This window comes from Vigna unguiculata, chromosome 11 (genome assembly GCF_004118075.2).
Source record: "Vigna unguiculata cultivar IT97K-499-35 chromosome 11, ASM411807v1, whole genome shotgun sequence".
In the NCBI taxonomy this organism is placed as follows: domain Eukaryota; kingdom Viridiplantae; phylum Streptophyta; class Magnoliopsida; order Fabales; family Fabaceae; genus Vigna; species Vigna unguiculata.
In genome coordinates, this window is record NC_040289.1 from 13,903,886 (window position 1) to 13,925,887 (window position 22,002).

General features: G+C 33.9%; 1 protein-coding gene and 2 long non-coding RNA genes across 3 annotated transcripts; 1 reads left to right on the top strand and 2 right to left on the bottom strand.

The window, feature by feature from the left end:
• Positions 1–691: 691 nt before the first annotated feature.
• Positions 692–1,873, bottom strand: LOC114168566. The gene is made up of 3 exons (XR_003600697.1): positions 1,816–1,873; positions 1,374–1,497; positions 692–908 (listed from the first exon to the last, which is right to left on the bottom strand). It is a non-coding gene; the product is annotated as an uncharacterized LOC114168566 (long non-coding RNA).
• Positions 1,874–3,813: 1,940 nt separating this feature from the next.
• LOC114170056 lies at positions 3,814–5,544 on the bottom strand. Its single transcript, XR_003601035.1, has 2 exons — positions 4,575–5,544; positions 3,814–4,298 (listed from the first exon to the last, which is right to left on the bottom strand). It is a non-coding gene; the product is annotated as an uncharacterized LOC114170056 (long non-coding RNA).
• A 10,210-nt stretch (positions 5,545–15,754) lies between these two features.
• LOC114170190 lies at positions 15,755–16,190 on the top strand. Its single transcript, XM_028055673.1, has 2 exons — positions 15,755–15,803; positions 15,886–16,190. The coding sequence occupies exons 1-2, from the start codon at positions 15,755–15,757 to the stop codon at positions 16,188–16,190; spliced, it is 354 nt and encodes a 117-aa protein (XP_027911474.1).
• The last annotated feature ends 5,812 nt before the right edge of the window (positions 16,191–22,002 follow it).

Consider the following 22,002-nt stretch of genomic DNA (forward strand, 5'->3'; position numbering starts at 1 on the left):
CTGCTCAGATCATTTATTGTTTCCATTGAATAACCAAAAAGATTGAACTTTATCGTGTGTAATAAAGACAGAAGAAAGGTTAGACGTCAGTACTTGTTTAAAGTGTTGGATTCCTAGATTTTTTATTTCACTTAAATAATTTTATTCATTTTTTTTTCAACAGTATATATTGTGTCAATTGTTTCCACATATACATGTAATATTAATCATAACGAAAGTTGTTTGTTTAACTCTCCCACAATAAGTAACACATTAGTAAAATAAAAAAACAGAGTATAAAAGAAAATATCATTAACTTAAACATATATGTTGAGATTATAAAAAAGCACACCAGAAATTTAATAAAAGAATACATAAAAGTCATAGAATCACTCCATATTTAACATGATTTAGTTGCTTTTTCGTATTCTCTCAACTGATATAACTTTTTATCTCATTACATCTTTGAAATGAAACGAAAAACAACTTATATGACTTTTTTTCCTGTGTCTAAATTGAGTTCAGATTCTCTACTAAATTGAGTTCAGATTCTCTACTGATTTTTTTGTGCTGTTCTTTATTGAACATTAAAAATACTCTGTATTGGTATTTTAAATATCTTTTTAATATATTTTAAAACATTAAAATTAGTGATAATCAGTGTATTATGAAAACACAGTAGAGGAACATCACAAAAGAACCCAACAAAGAATCCAAATTCGTCTATCTAAATCACACATAACTTGTTGTCGCTAAATATTCATAGATAAATGTCTTGACACCTCAAAAGCCTTAAAATTGTACATTATTGCCATCTTCAATCTTAATGAAATCAACTTGTCTTCGCAGAGAGCCTTTGATCAACAACTTGTCTGAAGATCTAAAGGCCACTTTGAATTCAAACGTCTGCGTTTTGGTTTTCTTCCTTCCTGGTATTTGGATTTCCCATCCACCCAAAAATAATTCCATTAAACCAGTTAAAAATTAACAAAAAATAAAAAGGTTTTGGATGGAAAAGCAAAACAAAAAATAATATAATATTCTCTTAAATTCAAATTATTTACAGCTGTAAAGTATTATTACAAGTTATTGCTAATAGTAAAAATAAAAATAAAAAGTGTAACCTCAAAAATGTCAAAATGTGACTGTATGATAATAAATTTTCAATTTAAATCACCGAGAAAATAATGAAAGTTTCTCATTTTTTCACATGAAATCTCTCGAGACATAAAGAACAAAATTGGTCTGTAATATTGTTCTATTTTGTTTTGTTATTATTAGTAGGATTTACTGATAAGCAAATATCATTAACAAACAAAATTGGTCTGTTGCATGCTGTCAAACACAGATAAATCATGAGCAGCATTGTGTTGCAGTAATTTTGAGATGCTAACCTCGTATATTGTAATGTCTGTCCTGTGAAAGATGAAATAGTGCATTTGATTAACAACATCATCCATTCATTTTTCTTTGCCTTCAGATAACATACTTGTTGCATTTGTTGGATCTCTTTCTTACCTGGTTGCAAAAATACATTGTTTAGAAGATGGAATAATAGGAACTATTAGTTGTGAATAATGATGTTAATTTACTTGATTTTATGAGGTGAATAAATAAAATGTTTGGTTAATGTAGTTAGATATATATCTTGAAAGAAGTTGTTAAAGATAAACATAATAATGCTTACTGTTAAATAAAAAAAGAAACTTTAAGTGGCTATAATATGTAAAAATATATCGAGAAACATTAAAAAAAAGATAAAATGTAGATGTTTAACCTTTTTATAAACAATAATCTGACATAAAATATGAAAATCTATTGCATTAAAAAACTTACAACGAGAACTTCCGGTGACAGCAAATATATGAGAATGGAGAAGAAAGGGAGCACCGAGAGTGTAAGGTTTCAGCGATTTAGGTTAGATTTATATAGCCGAATACGAGGGTCCACCGTCTCAGCTACTCGTGGTCGTAAAAGAGTTGTAAAATTACTTAATTATCTTTTATTAAACAAGACCAGTAATTCAATTTTTTAAAGCATGACTTCACTTAAAAACCGTCATAAAAGTTCTTATATGTAATATTTTAAAGAGTGAATTCATATCCATAATTTTGAAATGTAATTGATCTGTATTGATAAGAAAACATTTGTGCACAATCGTTCAACATGGTGAATGAAGAACGTGAAAAAAGTTTACTTACTAAAAAAATATTATCACATTAATCAAATAGAAGTTTCATAATAAATTTAAAATTATTGATATTAAAGTATATGCAGTACGATGATAAGACATGAATAATTTGATGATGAGATATTTCATTTAATTAAAACAATCTGATAAAGGATTAAAGGACGAGCATTTTCCTATACACAATTTATTTGTTTTCACTTCATTCATCGATATCAGGGTTAATTTATATATAAACTGTACTTAATATATAGAATTTTTGATGTGCTTTTCTGATACCTTCTTTCAAACAAGACAAAATTGGCATGGAACAAAAGTATCAAAAACTTTTATTTTACTTTTTAACTGGTTTAATGCAATTATTTCTTGGTGGATGGGAATCCCAAATGCCAACAAAGCAGAAAAACCTAATTAGTCTTAGAGCATCGTAAACGCACATTGCAATTCAACGCAGTGTAGAACATTATTTTCTGGATAGTGGGAAAGAAACATTTATTTGGCTAAATTGATAATTTTTTTATTGAGAAATTTTATTATTTATTTTATACTAATTTTATGATGCATACTCTACAGAAGTATGATAGTTAAATAATGATAGAAATTTTACAACAGCATCATAATTGAGCAAGTTGGCCTCAAATTCCGTTATATAAATCTTAACATAAAACCCTAAAAACTCACACTCTTGCTCGCACTTCCTTTTTCATTCTCATGCTTTGCGCCGCCGGAAGCTCGTTTCTGAAATCCTAAGTTTTCACATAATAGGTTCCATATTTGATCTCAAATTATCGTGTGTAAAGTGTAAGCATAAACTAGAATATGATCCTATTATAGATTTTAATAATCAATTATAAGCAATATTCTATATTGATAATCATGTTGTAAAAAGTAAATGCAAGCGTACCTGAATTGGTCATAACAATAATATTAGAGCACTAATGATACAGTGAATTTCCTTTGTAGAGCAGCACCTTTATTTCCCTTTGGTTTTCTCTCTTTATGGGGATAGGGAGAAAAGAACAGGAAAAGTACGTTATGACTCACTCTGTGTGCTCTCAGAAGGGGGACCACGACCATTTATAAACTGAATTACTTAAGTTTTAGTATTTCTAATTTGGCCCCTCATCAAATTAGAAATTACAAAATGATCTCTACACAATATTTATTTTCATGACATATACCTTTAACCAAATCTTTAATTTAGTCAGATCACTTTATTATTTGGCTTTATAAATAATGGCTGTAACACATTTAATTATGTATCATATATATGCATGACCCAAAATTACTAACAATCTTCCACTGGTCACAAATATATATGTCATTACAACCTTATAAATGTGTTAGACTTTATGAGTTCAAAATTGCCATTATATTACTCGAGCATAGTCCAAAAGTCTCGTCCATTAATTGTATCAGTATGTATAACCAAACCAGTTTTTCATTGCATCAATCGCAATTAAAACCAACAATGATCATTAATTCTGACACAACCAAATGACATGGATTCATCATGAAATGTGTAGCTTGAAAAATTATGTGAAGGTGATCTGTATACACACATCTATTTTCAACTGGTCCAAACTTTAACTTAATGAGATCGATATAAAAACTTAATGTACAAAGTGTAAAATTAAAACCACATATATAAATAACCAAATATGTATGAAAGTTCAATGTATGCATACAAGAAATTAAACATAGAACATAAAATATATGAAAATGAGTATCTCTCCCTAAACCTCATATTCCTCAAACTGTAAAACACCCATGTGAGCAACATGCTCATGAAAGACCTTGGGTGGAAGTCCTTTAGTTAGAGGATCTGCAATCATGGAGTTTGTCCCTAAATGTTCTATGGAAATCTGTCCACTCTGTACTCTTTCTTTAACAACTAGGAACTTAAAGTCGATGTGCTTCGACTTAGTCGAGCTCCTATTGTTGTTGGAATACAATACAACTGATTTATTGTCACAAGTGGTCTTTCAATGCCTTCCACAATTTTCAGCTCTGTGACAAAATTTCTCAGTCATATCTCGTGATTAGATGCCTTATAGCATACTACAAATTCTGCTGCTGGTGGATGAAGCTGTAAGAGTTTGCTTGACACTGCGCCAAGAAACCGCACCACCTGCCAACATAAAAATGTAACCTGAAGTAGATTTCAAAATTTGATTATTTATATGTTTCAAAATCAAATATATTTATTTTATATATTAAACAACCAAAAAATATATAAAATAAATAAAATTATTTATATTTCAAAAATATAAATCCTTATGTTCAATTATGTTCAAATATCTTATTTTGAACCCAAAATTCAAAATTAATTAATTCAATTAGGTTTTTTTTATCTACTTCTCTTCACACGAACAGAACAAGAAGGGAAACCCTAGTCTCTAGCCACCATGTTCTGCGAAGCCGCCGTCATGAACCAGATCGGTGCTGCCGCGAGGCCACCCTAGCCGCCACACCGTGACACAGCACCATCACGCGAACACTATCACGCACCCACCGACGCGAACACCATCACACACTTGTACGCAACACCGGCAACACCATCATGACTGCGATCCACCGTGAGCAGCGCGACGAACCATCGCAACAGAGGTTGCGCACCGCTGCAGGAAGCCACTGCGAGATCTCCGCCGCAGCGAGCCATCTCCGCTGCGACGAAACCAGAACCAGACGCCCCTATGGCCGTCGCAGCAGCAGACCCACCGTTACGCACCCCTCAACCCCAGCAAACGCAATCATGGCAGCACCCTCGTGAGTCCAGGTCATGCACCGCTGAGACGAAGACGCGAAACCCCCGCTATAACAGAACGACTCTGGACTAGATCGGACGCGAGCCACCACCGCGAGTCCATCTGCGACAAGGAAGCAATCGCGAGTCACCGCCGCTGCAGAATACACCTCCTCAAACCTGCAGAAAAACCAGAAACAGAGGTGCATTTGCAGAAGGGGAAAAGAGGCCGCTGTCGTCGCAACAGAGGTCGTGCGACTGCACTGCTGGAGGAACCACCGTCGACGCAGCCGTGAAGCTGAATCGTTTCCGCCGACGATGAAACTACTACGAGTCGCGCACCGCTGGAGAACCTTTGTGACAGAGATCGATGCATATCCAGTGACGCGAACCACAACGGCGCAGTTCCAGTGATGAAGATGAAGGCACTCGAGGAAGGAGGAACACCAATTGAAAATTAGGGTTCGCGCATATGGGATGCTAGGGTTTTGAACCCTCGAGAACAATCCACCAGATTTGGGGATTTTTAACTAATTGGTTCTGAATTAGGGATTTAGGTTCTGAAAAATTAATTAATTTATCCAAAAACAAAAACAAATATGAATTAAATATGGGCGGCTCTGATACCATATATAAGTATAAATGCATAATATAATATAATATAATTTTATTATAGATTTTAACAATCAATCATAAGTAATATTTCATATTCATAATTATGTTGTAAAACGTAAATGGAATGGATGCTGTAACAATCAATCATAAACAGTATTCCATATCATAAAATTTTGACATTTTTGAGAATGTATTTTTTATTTTTACTGTTAGCAGATAACTTGTAATAATATTTTGGTTTTAAATAATTTGAATTTAAGAGAATATTATTTCTTGTTGTTCATTCTCATCCAAAGTCATGTTATATGATATTTCGAAAGCAGTATCCTACGTGTTTTTTTGTTTTTTTCCATGATCTGCATTCAGTTATAGAAAACAAAAGAAAAGCATGTAACAAATTCATTTTTGTGGTTTTAGAACTTGAATAACGATGAGGTGAAGTGTACCATGCACTCCCACTTGAATAACAAATTCATTTTCTGTATTTATAACAATAGCAAGAAAATTGTAAATTAAATAATTAAATATTACTCTGAACACTGTTTTCTGCGTTCTTCTGGTCTGATAAAACAAAATTGGCATGCAAAGAACCAATGCATGGCTGTCTGAGATGCATTCTCTGCCTTTCTCTGGAAATAATTAAAAAGTAATTTTGTCCTTTTCTGGTTTCAAAGAATTATTGTTTTGCAAATGATTCCAGTGTACCAAAGAAAATCCTCAAGAAAAAACAAAGAAACTTTTACCACAGAAAAAAGGAGAAGAGAGAATATGATTTAACCAATGCATGTTATCACTTTATATTGTTTGTCTGTTACTTGAAAATTTGAAGATAAATTTTGGTTAGAAATAAGAGAGGAGAAAGAAGTAAGATTTATTTTGTGATTATTATTCACAGCTTCTTCAACATCACAGAAATCAGAATGCATGCAAAAGGGTAAGATTCATCGTTCAAATGCTTCTGCAGTTTGCTGCTGAGATGTATCAGAGGGACCAGGATCAATCACATATTCGAGTTTTAATTGTTTAGGAGCGTTACAAAAGATTGTAATTGCAAATATTTTGTCTAATGTTATCAATTTCTATCAATTTTAATCTTCTTTTATTCCTTACTACTAACTCTTATTATTTGTATCAGTTTCTTATTATCAGTTTTAATATACGATTCTGTTCAATTTATAAACGCATGAAACCTTATCTCCTCTCTTTATTAAATGATGTAGCAGATGAATCTAAAGTAAATACAAAAACTAATTAACAAAATATACTCTATGCTATAAAAATGAACTTCAAATTATTCATTCCTCTTACGAAAACAGTTTGAAAGCACTTCGCTGGGGTAATTTTGGAAATAGAACTGATCCACGAGTAAAGAATCATTGAAATCAAATCAAATTCTAGAGCACCATAATTTCATACATTAACATATTCATTCCATCCTAATGTTGTTTTGTATTACAAATACCTACAAATTATTAACAATAATAGAAATATAATAGCTATTTTTTTTTAATCAGCACAAAAAAATATATTTAATAGGGACAATTGGGTTGTCCCAACCCATACATAACGTAATATATACAAAAAGAAAGACAAATGGCAACAATATACTATTCCTTCTCTAAATGATGCTGCAAAAAAACATTATCATGACAACAATCCCATTGAAGGCTAAGTTTTACATTATAGTTCCTTTTCTATAACAATGCCAAAAGCATCTATTCAAAGAGTCCTCCATGCATACTTGAATCAAACATAGTCTCAATTCTTTTCACTGTAGATTTTGTGGTCTTCAATGGATCGTCCACATAATCCTACAACCATGAAAAAAACCACAACCAAGAATCCCACAACAACAAAAAACCACAACATCATATAAAGACACATAATGGTGACAACTCACTCATTACGCTTTTCAAAACATGCATAAGAGATCAATGGAGTTTTAGATGTTATGATTAACGTCGCATTGATTTTAGACACGTGGTTGGGCATAAGCACCAGTCTGAATACGAAAAAGATGCTCTTGGGTACTTATTTGTGATCCAGGCCCATGTTTTAACTTGTGCCAAAGAAAACATTTCCTCAACATCTACTTTTGCATTCCTAAAAATGATATTATTCCTTTGGTTCCAAATACTCCAAATTGTTGCCACCCACATACATCTCCAAACAATATTGCAACTTTTACTTAATCCTAGGTGTTCGAATTGGAGAAAATGAATCTCAGCAGAATTATGATGTACTGAGTAGAGTCCTAACCAAGAATCACACATTTTCCATAAACGTGCAGCTATCCTATAACTAAAGAATAAATGTGTGACGGTTTCATCGCAACAGTGACACATGACACAAACTTTGCTGCCTACCTCAACACCCCTATTTTGTAGGTTATCATATGTGGCCACTCTATTAATTATAACCCTCCATGCAAAGTATTGGGCTGATGGTAATGCTTTCATTTTCCAAAAGAGTTCGAACAAATTCTCTTGTTGTGTTCCATTACTCTTATTTAATTTCTTATATGCATATTTCACTATATACACCTTTGTTTCGTCATCATTCCATATTCTCTCATCCTCTCTATCTCTAAGTAATGTAGTGCCCTCCACCTCCCTCATGAGGTTTGCCACTATATCCTTCTCCCATTCGAACCACTCTCTTCTCCATTGTAAGTTCCACACCCAATTTTCTCCATTCCAATATCCGAAATCCCCTAACTTTGCTTTCTTTAAGATTGAATTTGTATATAACCTCGGATACTTATCCTTTAGGGGGATTTCACCTAGCCATAAATCGTCCCAAAAATTGATTTTATTACCTATCCCTCTATTCCATCTTATATTTCTATCAAACCAATTTTCCTTACACCTTCCCCCACATATTTTCCTAATATCTCTCCACCACCATGAGTCATGACTACAAACTTTTTTATCGTCTAATTTTCTCCAAGACTCATATTTGGATAGCACAATATCTTTCCAAAGTCCAGGTTCTTCCTTACCTAGTCTCCATTTCCATTTTCCTAGCAAGGCTATGTTGAACTTGTCCAAGTCCTTTACTCCCAACCCACCATCTTCCTTAGTTCTACATATATGTTCCCACCTAACCCATGCAATCTTCCTACCTTCATGGCCCCATCCCCAGAGGAACTCCCTTTGTAATTTTCTAATAATTTTCCCCACACTAACAGGTATTTTAAAAATAGATAAGTAATACAAAGGAATGGTAGAAATTACAGATTTTATTAACATTACCCTTCCTGCAAAAGATAGATGTCTTCTTTTCCATTTAGACAACCTCTTTCTTATATTTATTATCATATCATTCCAAAAAACTTTTTTTCTATGATTTGCCCCTACCTTTATACCTAGGTATAGAAAAGGTATATTCATAGTCATACAATTTAGCATTATATAGAATCTTTCAATCATTCTATTTTGCATACCAATACTTCCTAGCTTGGTCTTATGAAAATTAACTTTTAGTCCAGAAGCTATTTCAAAACATCTAAGAATACTTTTTATGACCATTATGTTTTGGGTTTTAGGTGAGCAAACAAATATTGTATCATCCGTAAACTGTAGCATGTTAATTGGTATTTGCTTCTTACCCACCTTTATTCCTTCTAATAAACCTTTATACTCAGCTTGTCTAACTACTCCTGCTAACCCTTCAACAACTATGAGGAATAAAAAAGGAGCTAGTGGATCCCTCAGCCTAAGGCCTTTTGTAGGGGAAAATTGCTCTGTTGGGCTACCATTGACTAAAACTGAAATGGTTGATGATTCTAAACAACCCCTTATCCATTTTATCCATTTATCACAAAAACCCAATCTAGCCATCATGTACAAAACGACTTCCCAATTGACTGAATCGTATGCTTTCTCAAAATCAACCTTTATAATGGTGCACTTACCCTTTATTCTCCTAACTTCATCTATGACTTCATTAACTAGCACCACACTATCCAATAGGCCTTTGCCCTCTATGAATGCAGATTGTTTTTGGTCAATTATCTTATGTAAGACTTTTTGCATTCTTTTTGATAAAATTTTGGATATTATCTTGTAGACACTTCCTACCAGAGATATAGGCCTATATTCCTCCAAACCTTGTGGGTCCTATGTCTTTGGTATTAAAGTAATAAATGAAGCATTACTCCCATTAGCCAACTTCCCACAACTATGAAAACTATTCACAGCCCTTATTATGTCCAATTTATAGTGTCCCAGAATTGTTTGATAAAATTGAAATTGAAACCATCAGGTCCAGGGCTTTTGCTACTATCACAATCCCATATTGCTTCCTTGATCTCATCTTCTGAAAATCTACTTGTTAGTGAGACGTTATCCTCCCTATTAATACTTGTGAATTGTACATTATCTAACCTAAATTTAATATCCGATTTCTTCGTAAATCTTTTTTCAAAGAAATTTTTAATGTTTTCTTTGACCTTCCTTGGTTCCTCACACCACTGATTTTCGATTTTAACGCCCTTTATCATATTTTTCATCCTTCTCCATTTAATCATCCTATGAAAAAACTTGGTATTTAAATCACCTGCCTCCAACCATTTCACTCTTGATTTTTGTTTATGTAACACTTCTTGTCTATAGTTTATCCTTTTTAGTTCTGCAAACATATGTTTTCTCTCACTCATACCCTCTTCATCTAAGCCATTGTCTTCATCCTTTTTATCTAACTCACTAATTTTTGACATTATTTTTTCCTTACTTATATTTACATGTCCAAACACCTCCTTATTCCAAACCTTTAAGTCCTTTTTTAACCTTTTCAACTTCTCTTTTAAAATCCAAATTTCATTTCCATTTATGTCGTAATTCCTCCACCACTCTTTAACTATGTCCATAAACCCTGCTTTTGTGTGCCATACATCTAGATATCTAAAAGGTTTAGGTCCCCAGTCAATGAGGGAGTGTTTAATTACTAAAGCACAATGATCAGAAACTGATATATCTAACACATACTGCTTAGATTCAGGCCACAAATCTAACCACTCTTGTGATACTAGTGCTTTATCCAAGTTAATGAATATAGCTAATGAATATTGATAATGAAAAAATATACAAGTTATTATACTATTTCGATTAAAGATGACTATTTTGCCTACGTGAGACAATAAAAATGGGTCATCTTCGCCTTTGTGAGGTAGTAGAAGAGGATGGGTTCGAGTATTATACTCTCTTGCATGTGTGAGGTAGTGGAGAGCGAAGAGATGTGTTGCCTTAGCTTTGACTCATTGTTGATATTTATTGTTAATCAATTTCAACCGCAAAACTATATATATATATATGTAGTGTAATACATGTTGGGTATTGTTTCATTATCTCACTCCTAATTTTAAGTTTCAGTATATGTTTTGTAATAACATTTACTATAGAAACTGGAAATATAGAAGAAAAACATTTAAAAAAGAATGTCTCACAATAAATATATATATCCTGAAAGAACATAACAAATAAAAGTAAAAGGAAAAAACAAAAAAAAATTAACTTTGACTTATGTAACACCCCATTTAAATAATAACCTTAATTGAAATGAAATGTTACACAAATAGAATGAGAAACAAAGTCAGAAGTGTAACGATATTCCTTACTAATACCCAAAGAAATCTAGGAAAAGATTTAAGTCACACCACGATGCCAAATATAAAGTGAAGTAAGAGATTGACAGTAAATTAAATAAATCCAGACCGTGTACACCGATAAATGGCATATGCAAACCGAGGAGAAGCCAACTTGAAAGGTGGAGGATTGAGGTAAGTTGATATTTGTGTTCTTAACATCTCTTATTTGTTTCTGCAGGAACAATTGGCGCCCACTGTAGGCCACGAAGTAACACCTTACCGAGCAATCCGCATACTATCAACGATGGTTTCTACTCGTAGCAGAGCTGGAATCACGAAGCAACCTGAGGCAGGTCCTACTGCACTGACTGACGTCACCCCGGACTTGGCTGCCATCCTTGAAGACCAAGCCAAGATGCAACAAGAGCTCACTAACCTGAGAAAGGGCAGTGCCGACGAGATGGAAGCGCTCAGGCAAGAAAACACATGGCTGAGAAGAAAGATCGAGGCTGACCCTACCCAAAAAGGGAAGGCCAAGGAATCTTTAGAAGCCCCCAAGTCTCCGGCTCATCAGCCTAGTGAAGAAGAAAACGAGTACAACCCCACCCCGCACACATTCACCACCACTCAGCAAACACCCATCATCTCTACCCATCACACAAACATTCATCCCACCATCCCTAGACACATTGCAGCACCAACCCCTGCTACCACCCTTCCCACCACCCATATCCCACCTCATAACTTCATAACTAGTTTCCCTACCTTCGTCCACCATCCCATTCTACCACACCCGTTACCACCCCAACCACCCAAGTGTCGCCACCCTTTCACTATCACCATCACCAACACACCTCTCCCTGTCCAGTGGGAACCTTTCACACTGGACCACTATACGGGAGAGACCGACCTCGACGAGCACCTCAAAATATACATAACCCATGTCGCCCTTTATACAGCCCACGATGTCGTCTCCTGTAAAGCTTTCCCCACCACCCTCAAAGGTCCTACCCTTGAATGGTTCACTACTCTCCCACCATACTCCATCGACTGTTTTGACACCCTCTCTCACATGTTTACCACCCATTTCGCTGGCAGCCGCCCACATCAAACTACAACCCTATCCCTTTTCAATGTCTAACAAGAACAAGACGAGGCACTGCGTGCGTTTATCGACCGCTTCAACAAAGCCGCCCTTCGCACACCTAACCCCAATTAAGAAATGATCGTGTAATGTATGGGTCTAACCCTCAAACCAGGACCATTCGCTAATAACGTTTAACTCCACCCCCCGCCTCCATACACGAACTCAAGCTCCGTGCCACGGACTACATTCGCACAGAAGATATGTAGAACCTCCACACCAAGTTCTGCAATGATTACACCCCCTCCACCACTGACCGCGATAAACCACCCCCACGACCTGATGCTAGGCCCAGAGAGCCTAGACAACCACGTTTCACCAGATATGCGCCGCTAAGTGTCCCCAAATCCTGACTTCTTGACGAAGCCCTCCATGCTGACCTCATCCCACCACCTTGCAAAACATCCAACCCCCCAATGCAGACATGACTAAGTACTGTCGCTACCACGGAAACAATGGCCACACTACAAATGAGTGCAAAATGCTTCAAGATAAAATCGAAGAATTGGTTCGCGTTGGCCACTTCCGCCGCTTTGTCCGCAAAGACGAACACCCACATCCATCACGATCTGACAACCAACACCCCCTTAGCAGTACCCGCCACGATCGCCGCACCAGTCAACCAACCCACCAAGACCGACAACCTGCCCGTACTAACGTCAACCCGGCTGATCCCCCACTATGCGGCATAATTAACACCATCTTAGGAGGCTTTGCCAGCGGCGGATCCACCTCCTCCGCTAGAAAGAAACACCTTCATCACCTCTAATCCATTAACCACATAACCCACTCTCACCACAGATGCCGCATGCCTCCTATTACCTTTTCAGACGATGATTTCCATGGCGTCGACGAACAGCAGGATGATCCCGTGGTCATCACTATGGAGCTCGAGAACTACGCAGTAAAAAAGAGCCTAAGCGAGATAGCGTAGAAGCCACTATTCCAGGATTTCAAGCCTTCGCCTAGGCGAAAAGAGCTCGCTTGAGCGAGAGATCCTCTCGCTTGACCGAGACTCCTCTGCTTGAGCGAGAGGCTAGGCGAGAGTGCGATTTAGTTTGGCTGTTCTTTCCATTCTTGGATGTTTGGCGTGTAATTAATGGGTTTATTGTATGATGGCATGATGGGGATGAGTATACCTGATTAGGGGAGGCTTACATGTAGTGAATGGTGAGTTTGGCATGATGTTATGTGAAGCATACATGATGGGTTGGGTATATATGTGGTCATAAATCTGGCATGAACAATGATGAACAATGATGGTTGGTAATTCAGTGGCATGATATTGGTATGAGGGGAGACACTTTTCTCATGGTTGGTAACAACGAGTTGGTACTGGTTCAACATGGGATAAATGAGGATTGGTTATGGATGTTGGTATGAAGTTCCTATGCATGACGTTTGTGTTTATTTCTTGGCTGTTTATATATGTGTGTAAGGGGTCAGTACGTAATCCCTTGGAGTCTCTAGGTGAGGCTTCAGGGTCGTGCTTCAGTGGTCGGGACGTAATTCCATGGCCCCTATTAGTGGGTGTCTATGGTGGTGCCCCATCTGTATAACTTGGTAAGGATTCAAGGTAAGGTTGCATCCTGACACTCTAAGGAGTTAGTTAGTCTCACCTAAAGCGGACTGACTCCTGTGGTGAGAGTAGCAGGAGGCCTGAAATTCATTAACGGTTAACCTTGTGGTGAGGAAAATTGATTCATTGTAACACTTATAACACATAGCTCGGGGGTGAGCAGAGGTATCCACCACAAGTGCAAGCATCCGCTGAATCTGACCAGGTTATATGTATCCGGATGAGTAGAGTCGTGTCTTAGTGTATTTTCTGAGAAGTCATAACATGCTTGGTTGATATGTGTATATGGGATTGTGAAAATATATTTGATTCTATGGATGAAATCTTTTGTGCTCTAGCTTACCCTACTTTTATTGTTGTGTGTTCTGATGTGTGGTACTCTCTTTTGCGATGATCATCAATTTGTTGGTGTGAGCAGATGTGAGGAACACCCGTGGGCAACAGGGAGGTGATGGTTCCGCTGCCTAGTCCGCATGGACTGGACTTTAATTTCTTCATGGGCTTTTCTTTAGGGCTATGGCCCATGTACTTGTTCGTCCTTGGATTTATATACTTTTTGTTAAACTCTTTATCCAGTTTTCTTTTGGGCATCGTGGTGTGCCTTGGGTTGTAAGGAGTTGAGTTTTAAACTCCAAGACTGCGCTAGTATGTTATTTGTATGTGATGCTTCCTTTAATTTCGCATATTAAATTAAATGGAGTGTTACACTCTATGATTTACCTTATAATTAGATACATAACTCTAATCTCTTTTATTATATTTTTTATTTTAATTTTTTATAATATAAATTTAATATAAATAATATAATGATATATAAATATAATTTTAAAAGATATATAAATATATGTAAAAATTAAAAAAAAAAATTTGGGGTAGCTACGACTTTTCCTGTCATCACCAAGGTCCACTCGTGATTACATTATAAGATTTGTTTTGAAATTAATAAAAGCATTATCAGAAAAATAATGTATAGCAAATATATTGTTAATTTACTATAAGAAAAAAAAATTTATCTTAATTTAATATTTTCAGATTAGTCGCAATGACTTTAAGACAATTTTAACAATAATACAATTATTTACAAATTTAAAAGTAATAACTAAATTAATTAATTATTTAAATTATTGTGAATTACTTAAATAATGTAGTATTGTATAATGACATAAAATTAATTATTCAGGAGGAATTTGATTTGAAATTAATTATTGTATATGTCTTTGGGAAAGTGTGTGAAATTTATTATGCATTCCTTTATAAGACTTATTTTAGAATTAATAGGAACATTATCATAATTAATAATATAATGAACATATGCATATCAAATATATTGTTATTTTATTTTAAGCAATAATAATTGAGATTAATATATTACTTTATTATTAGTCCCATTGATTTTAAAGATAATTTTAGAAAAGTAATAAAATTATTAAAATTAAAATAATTATTATATTAATTAATTTTTTAAATTCATGTGAATTAGTTAAATATTGTAGTATTATATAAGAACAAAAAAGTAACTATTAAGTAGGAATTTGATTTTATTTAATTATTCACGTGTATGGAAAAAAGTATGGAATTTATTAATGCATTACCTTTATAAGATTTATTTGGAAATTAGTAAGAACATTATAATGATATAATATTAAAGATAAGAATGAATAATATTGTTTCTTTTATTCCTAATGTATTTATTTACATAATTATGTATGTAATTAAAACTATATTTTCCTTTTGCTAATTTATATTATATTTCTAATTTATCACTATTAAATTCCGATTTAATTATGTTTTCAAATGAAAAAAAAAAAACTTAATGGAAGGGTTACATTCAAATAGGTCTATAAATAATATCATATACAATGTTATTCTTTGCATAATAATTTGAAGAAGTGAAATTTGTATTTGTGTTACAAGAAATGGAGAAGATTCTTCTTGCAACTCTCTTATTTGTCCTTGTCTCTCAAGGTGAGATTTTCTCTCATGAGAGAAATATTACTTTTGTTTACAAAATATTGTTGATGATCTGTGTTATGCATGATGCTTTCAGGTTATAGTCAATGCTCTTTGAGCAATATCGTTGTAACCCAATCTGCAATCGGAAGAAAAGTGCTTGGAAAGACAGAATGGACTGTGACTATCACAAATCGGTGTGCATGTTATCAAAAGAATGTGAAGTTGAATTGCAAAGGATTTCAAACTGTTGAAGCAGTTGAAGCTTCATATTTGAAAGTTTTAGGTGATTTTTGTCTTGTTAGTGACGGTCAACCTCTGTTTAATGGTGCCATTGAATTCAATTATGCTTGGGACACTCAATTTCCATTCAATCCCATTTCCTCAGATATTGAGTGTTAAGTGTACACCCAAAATATTTTTTCTGCTATCTTATATATCAATATTACCATTTTGTAATAAAACATTGCTCTTGTGATGTTGAATTCCTTTTCATAATTTTTAATTTACTATTTACCAGTTCTTTGGAAAGTGTTTGCTATGCTAATAATATATTCTATTTTTATATTGACTTATTTAATGTTAATGAAGTTAAATTGTTAAACCATATAGTGTAATAAGTGTTTACTATTTCGTATATAAAGCTTAACTGGACAACTATCTTTTTAAATATGTAACATTCGTCCATCCCTCTAGAAGAATCGTGTAATATTTTAGAAATTACAATAATATTAAATTCAAAGATTAAATTATTGAGTAAGTGTGATATATAGTCACTCAAAATTTATTGTGATAGAAGATAAATAATTGCATGGAAAACAGTTGATAGTTTTATAGATGGTGTGTTCCATGTTTGACACTTATTAAACACCGATATACATATGATATTTAGTGAAGTGTCTAATATGAAAGACATGTGTTTTTTTGTTTTTGACATAATTTTAATATGGTTCCAACATAATGTTAATAACGACAAATACAATGTTTTTTTAAAAGACCCATAAACTTGTAAATTTATTGTATAAGTTTCTATTATGATCATAGAAATAAGGTACAAATCTCATATAATCATGGCTTTTTATTTTTGAGACGTTAGATTGATGGATTATGTTCTTTTTAGTATTAGCTAATATTTTTAGATTATTATATTTGAATAATCTTGTTTGTAGATGGTTTTGAGTATTTAAACACATAATGATCTAATATATAGATTTGTGTCCATGCGACCTACGTTTTGGAGCATACCAGATCAATTTTGGATTTAAACTTATGTTTTTCATAGTAATTTAATGAAGTTGGATAGACGTTAATTAATTTCTACACAAGGATTATAATTTCATAAAACTAAAAATTGATTAGTACTTTTCCATGGCGATGGCAAATATCATTATTGAAATATCATTTGGTATTAGGTATTTTATTGAACCATCTCTCCAAAAAGCAAATCAAATCTGGTTTCAAAATGAATAAACATCTTAGTACTCGATTAGCCTTTTTTTTCTTATGGCAAGATTATCATCATTAATGACATACCTCTCCTCCGCAATACTGTCAGCATAAGACAATGTTTTCAAACAGAATATATCAGTGCTGAAGAAGGCCCATACAGGGAACAACAACATTTGTTGCTTGAATCATTAGGGTTTTAGTGAAAAAATAAGACAAATCAATGGAGCTAAAATCCTGATACTAAATCAAAAATAGTCAAGTTGAATAGAAAATTATCTTTGTTTTACTATGAAAGCAAACAAATAGTCATATTGAGAAATCTCACAACAATAACTCACACATTCAAATATACTTTGCACGTATTCTGCTTTCAAGAATCTTAACCTTACATGTTGAAACACACAAAAACTAGGTGATAAGAGCAAACTAAAGAAGATAAAACATAAATAAATGAAAAAGTGGGAAAGGCGCAAGTGAATTAAGAGATCTTCCTTGAAGTTTAATACAATTAGGAAAATAATTATAATTGAATTCCATAGATCAGAAGGCTTGGACTATGAGCTCCCATAGCAAATAGAGTGAATATTTGCTCCTCTATCAAGTAAAAAACTAAAAATATTACAATAAAGTAAACATTTGTTATGGTTAACATAAAGTAACAAAAATTATAATTCTTTTAATCTTTTAATATAAAAAAAGAAAATAAATTGTTAACAAAAGTTAGTTTTTTTCGTAGTGAATCAAGTTACTTCACTAACACCAAATAAGTTTATTATTGTAAGTATTGAAATGGATAGTTTAGCCAAGAAAAAGGGGTTGAATATGCTTTATAAAACTTTGTTTCCTTTTTTAAAAGAATCAAACTAACCACAAAATTAGAAAGAAAGTATTGCATAACTGTACACTTTCAAGTGATTAAAACCAAAAATAGCAAATTAATCTGTTTATGCAATATGATTCCAAAATATTAAAATATAAAATCAATCAGCTGATATTCTGGGAAATTATGCAGAAGCACAAAATGCACGAAACTCACTCAAACAACATGCTTTATCAACCAAGATATGCTCCAATCAATATAATTAACATAGTTATATTACTAGATAACGTGAAAACACATGCACACCTTACAAATTGATTTAATTGATTTTCTTGAGATTTAAATGATGAACAAGGTAAGGGAGATGATCACAATGATTTTTATTCTAGTTCACTCAATAACTAAGCTACATCTTGTTTATCAAGGCAACCTGGGCCTGGTCATGCATTATATCAAAAGTTTTACACAATCCCTCAAAGAATACACTTTTAAATAAAGAAAAACACCAAGATTCTTTAATTCCACAAAAATCTTATCCCCAATACTGTAAGAATCCCACTTACAGACTTGGAATCACACCAGGATCAACTCAAAATCACAAGAACAACCAAACCCGTTGGAGGCTCTCCCTAGTCAACCAGACACGTGTTCTTCTAGCTTCAACCAAGTAAAAAATTCCAAGACCAACCAAGATCTTCAATCAACAACTGCAACTGAGTAATATAGAGAGAGTTTTTCAAATTCGTATCACTATTTTTCGCACTCAGAAATCTCAAGTTGTATCTCATCTCTTTGAAAGCCAACATATATAGCTCAATCATAAGTGAATTCAACAGGTTGATTTGTCCGTACAATCTGTTGATTTCACTTGACTTAAGTGAAATTATTTGATTAAATAACAATTCAACTGATTGAATACATTCATACCAAAATTATATGCTGCAAGCATTTTAACCGATTAAAAACCTTTTTAACATACTAAAAACGGCACACCCATGATAAAACAACATCTAACCTATGTCATATGGTCTACAAATACAATACAAACAACAAGCTCAATGATCTTCAAGACAATTTCAGATTTAACAAATCCCTAGCTTGATCAACAATACATCTTTATCAATTATTCATCAACCTCATATGATCTCATGCACTTGCTTCATCAAATCCATACACCATGGTCACTTGTGCTAACAATCTCCTCCAAATTCGATGAAGCCAACACCCCCGAGTTGAATTGATGAGGCAAGATCCATTGAGAAACATGAAATAACTTTTGATTTCAAGAAATACACACATATACGTACACACACAAAAGCATACAAGCACGCATACATTTAACATGTATCCCTATCATTATTGTGATTTGACTTCAGATTTGTGGATCCATTTTACATTATTATTCAGTTGCAGAAGTTATCCAATTCATGAAATATTTAGTTTTTCTTAATTATACTCAATTTACTTAAATTTTCTTCCCCTTTTGATTAATCAAATTAAGGTAATGAACTGATTATTTGGAAATGTTAAAATTTTCATTAATAAAACGACCAGAGACATACTGTCAGATAAACTGATAGAGGATACACAAACTAAAAGCAGAAAAATAGAAAAGAAAACAAACTAAACCTGGGACTAATACAATCAGTCAATTAAAACATAAAAACAACAAACTGAAGAATTGATAGCAGAAAAAAAAAAGCATGAATGCAACACACAAAATTTAATGCATGACCTAAGAGCCATCCCACTAAATCATTCCTTGGGTTGTCACTATTGTAGAAATTGGAGAGGATGTCATGGAAATTGTGGATTTGATCATCCACGTCTTGAAACCTTGTAATGTAGTAGGCATGATAAGCATTTTGTGACACATTCAGTTCTTGAAGTTTATTGAGAACAATCCATTCTTTTCCTTCATCATGTTGTCATGAATTATATATATCCAGTCAACAACTATAACATTTTGAATGGATACATCAACACCAAATCACCTTCATTCAAAGTTGAATGGTCTCTCCCCCTAGCAATAATGATCTTGGTCACAATCATGGCTAGCGACCTCTCATCAACATGAAGCTTTCCCACATGAAAATTAGGAGTTTGTTCACCTAGATTACACACACATTGGTTGAAATACTGAACTTTGTTGAATTCATCAAGTATTGTGGTTTCGTCCTTTTGAACTTGCACACCTATTTGTCTAAGGCCAACCACAACCTTCCAAGTTTTCCTTGTAATCTCCATATGAACTCCTTTCAGGATAAATCTAAGTACGCCAATGTTGAACTTGAGATCTGCATAGAACACCTTCACCAAATATTGATAGATTTTGACCGAAAGCTCAAGAAATGTCTTAAGCTTTTGTATCTTGAGATGCTGATGTAAGGCTTCAAAGTTCTCAATGCTTAGCCATGAGAAATGCAGCACCTTAGGGATGATGATTTTCTTGCGAGTGATCTTAATAAGGAACGTTTGAACTCTATCTTTGTAAGACCCGTGAAAATTAATTAATTAAATAAATAAATAATTAATAAATGTGGGTAGTGGGAGCCTTTATGACATTTAATTCTGACATGTGTGACGTGGAAAAGTACTAGTTCAAGTGGTTAAGAGTACTTAATTCTTTGAGTGGACTTGGGTTCAAGTCCTATGTATGCCATTTATGCGTTAATTAAATTATTATTATTTTAACAATATGCTTAATCATGTTAAGTGATAATATAATCATAAAATTATATGAATTATCACGAAACATGAATTGGTTGAATGGTTGTGCATTGAATTGGACATTCATATGGTTATGGGTTCGAATCTTGGTAGATTTACATTAAACTTTAGTTTTGCTAAAATTAGTTTTAGCATGAATATGAAAAGCCAGAAACCCTAGCAGCCTTAGGAGCAACCAAGGAGTCAAATTTAAGCAAAGGAAACCAAGTTAGGGGAGCTGTAATCGTTAATTTTAATTTGTATCGTTTAAATTGCATGCAATATATGTTAATTGGATGCACATAGTTTGTTAATTCTGCAATGTTTGTGTTTCTGGAAAAATTCCAGAAACCGCCTAGCGGGCTACTCATAGCTGCCAGGTGACTCATGCTATTCATGAGTGTTTCTGGGTTCCTACGAGGAACAGCCTTGCGGTAAACAGTGTGCCGCTAGGTGACACGTCCCTTAACACCCAATTCTAGGTTTCCCTGATGAAGGGCCTAACGATGGTGATTGATCCGCTAGGCGACACGTGCCATGGTTGCCTAATTTTTATGTTTCTTGGGTTCTGGGCTGTTTTTGATTGGTGGAAAAGATGTCTAAACCATATATTGATTAAAGGGAGATGAGTAATTGTGAAATTACATTACAACACGAGAGAATTAAGTGAAATTAGTTATATATGATTATTAGGGTTAACAAATTGGGGGTTTTGATGATTGGGGTGAAATTATTGTGAATTTGAACTGGAACCTCTGCTGGATATATTCAGAGTTGATTATTGTACCACTATTACTGTGTTCGCGAGTGAAATAAAAGAGATTAGACAAAGAAATGTGAAAAGAGAATGAGGGAAGTTTTTAGTAGGTGTAATAGAACCTGGGATTTTTCCCATGACTGATGCATCGCCTGGCAGGTTATAACGTGCCGCCAGGCGACAGCACGACACCCAGATGCATTCTAGGGATTTTGGGTGTGCTAGGTTTGGATTAGATGTTGTGATGACTTTTGGCATGGAATGATATTGAACAATTAGTGAAAAGGATCCCTTTGGACTATCTTGAGAGTTAGAAAGGAAACTTGTGTAATGAAAGGAGATGGGAACTAAAGAGTGGATTGGAAATCAGGGATTTTAATTGTATTGTGGCTGAAGTATAAAATATGGCAGTGGTTAGTATATGTTCCTCATAAACCTAGCTAGTAGTTAGGATGGTTGACGTAGAGAAATTGACAATT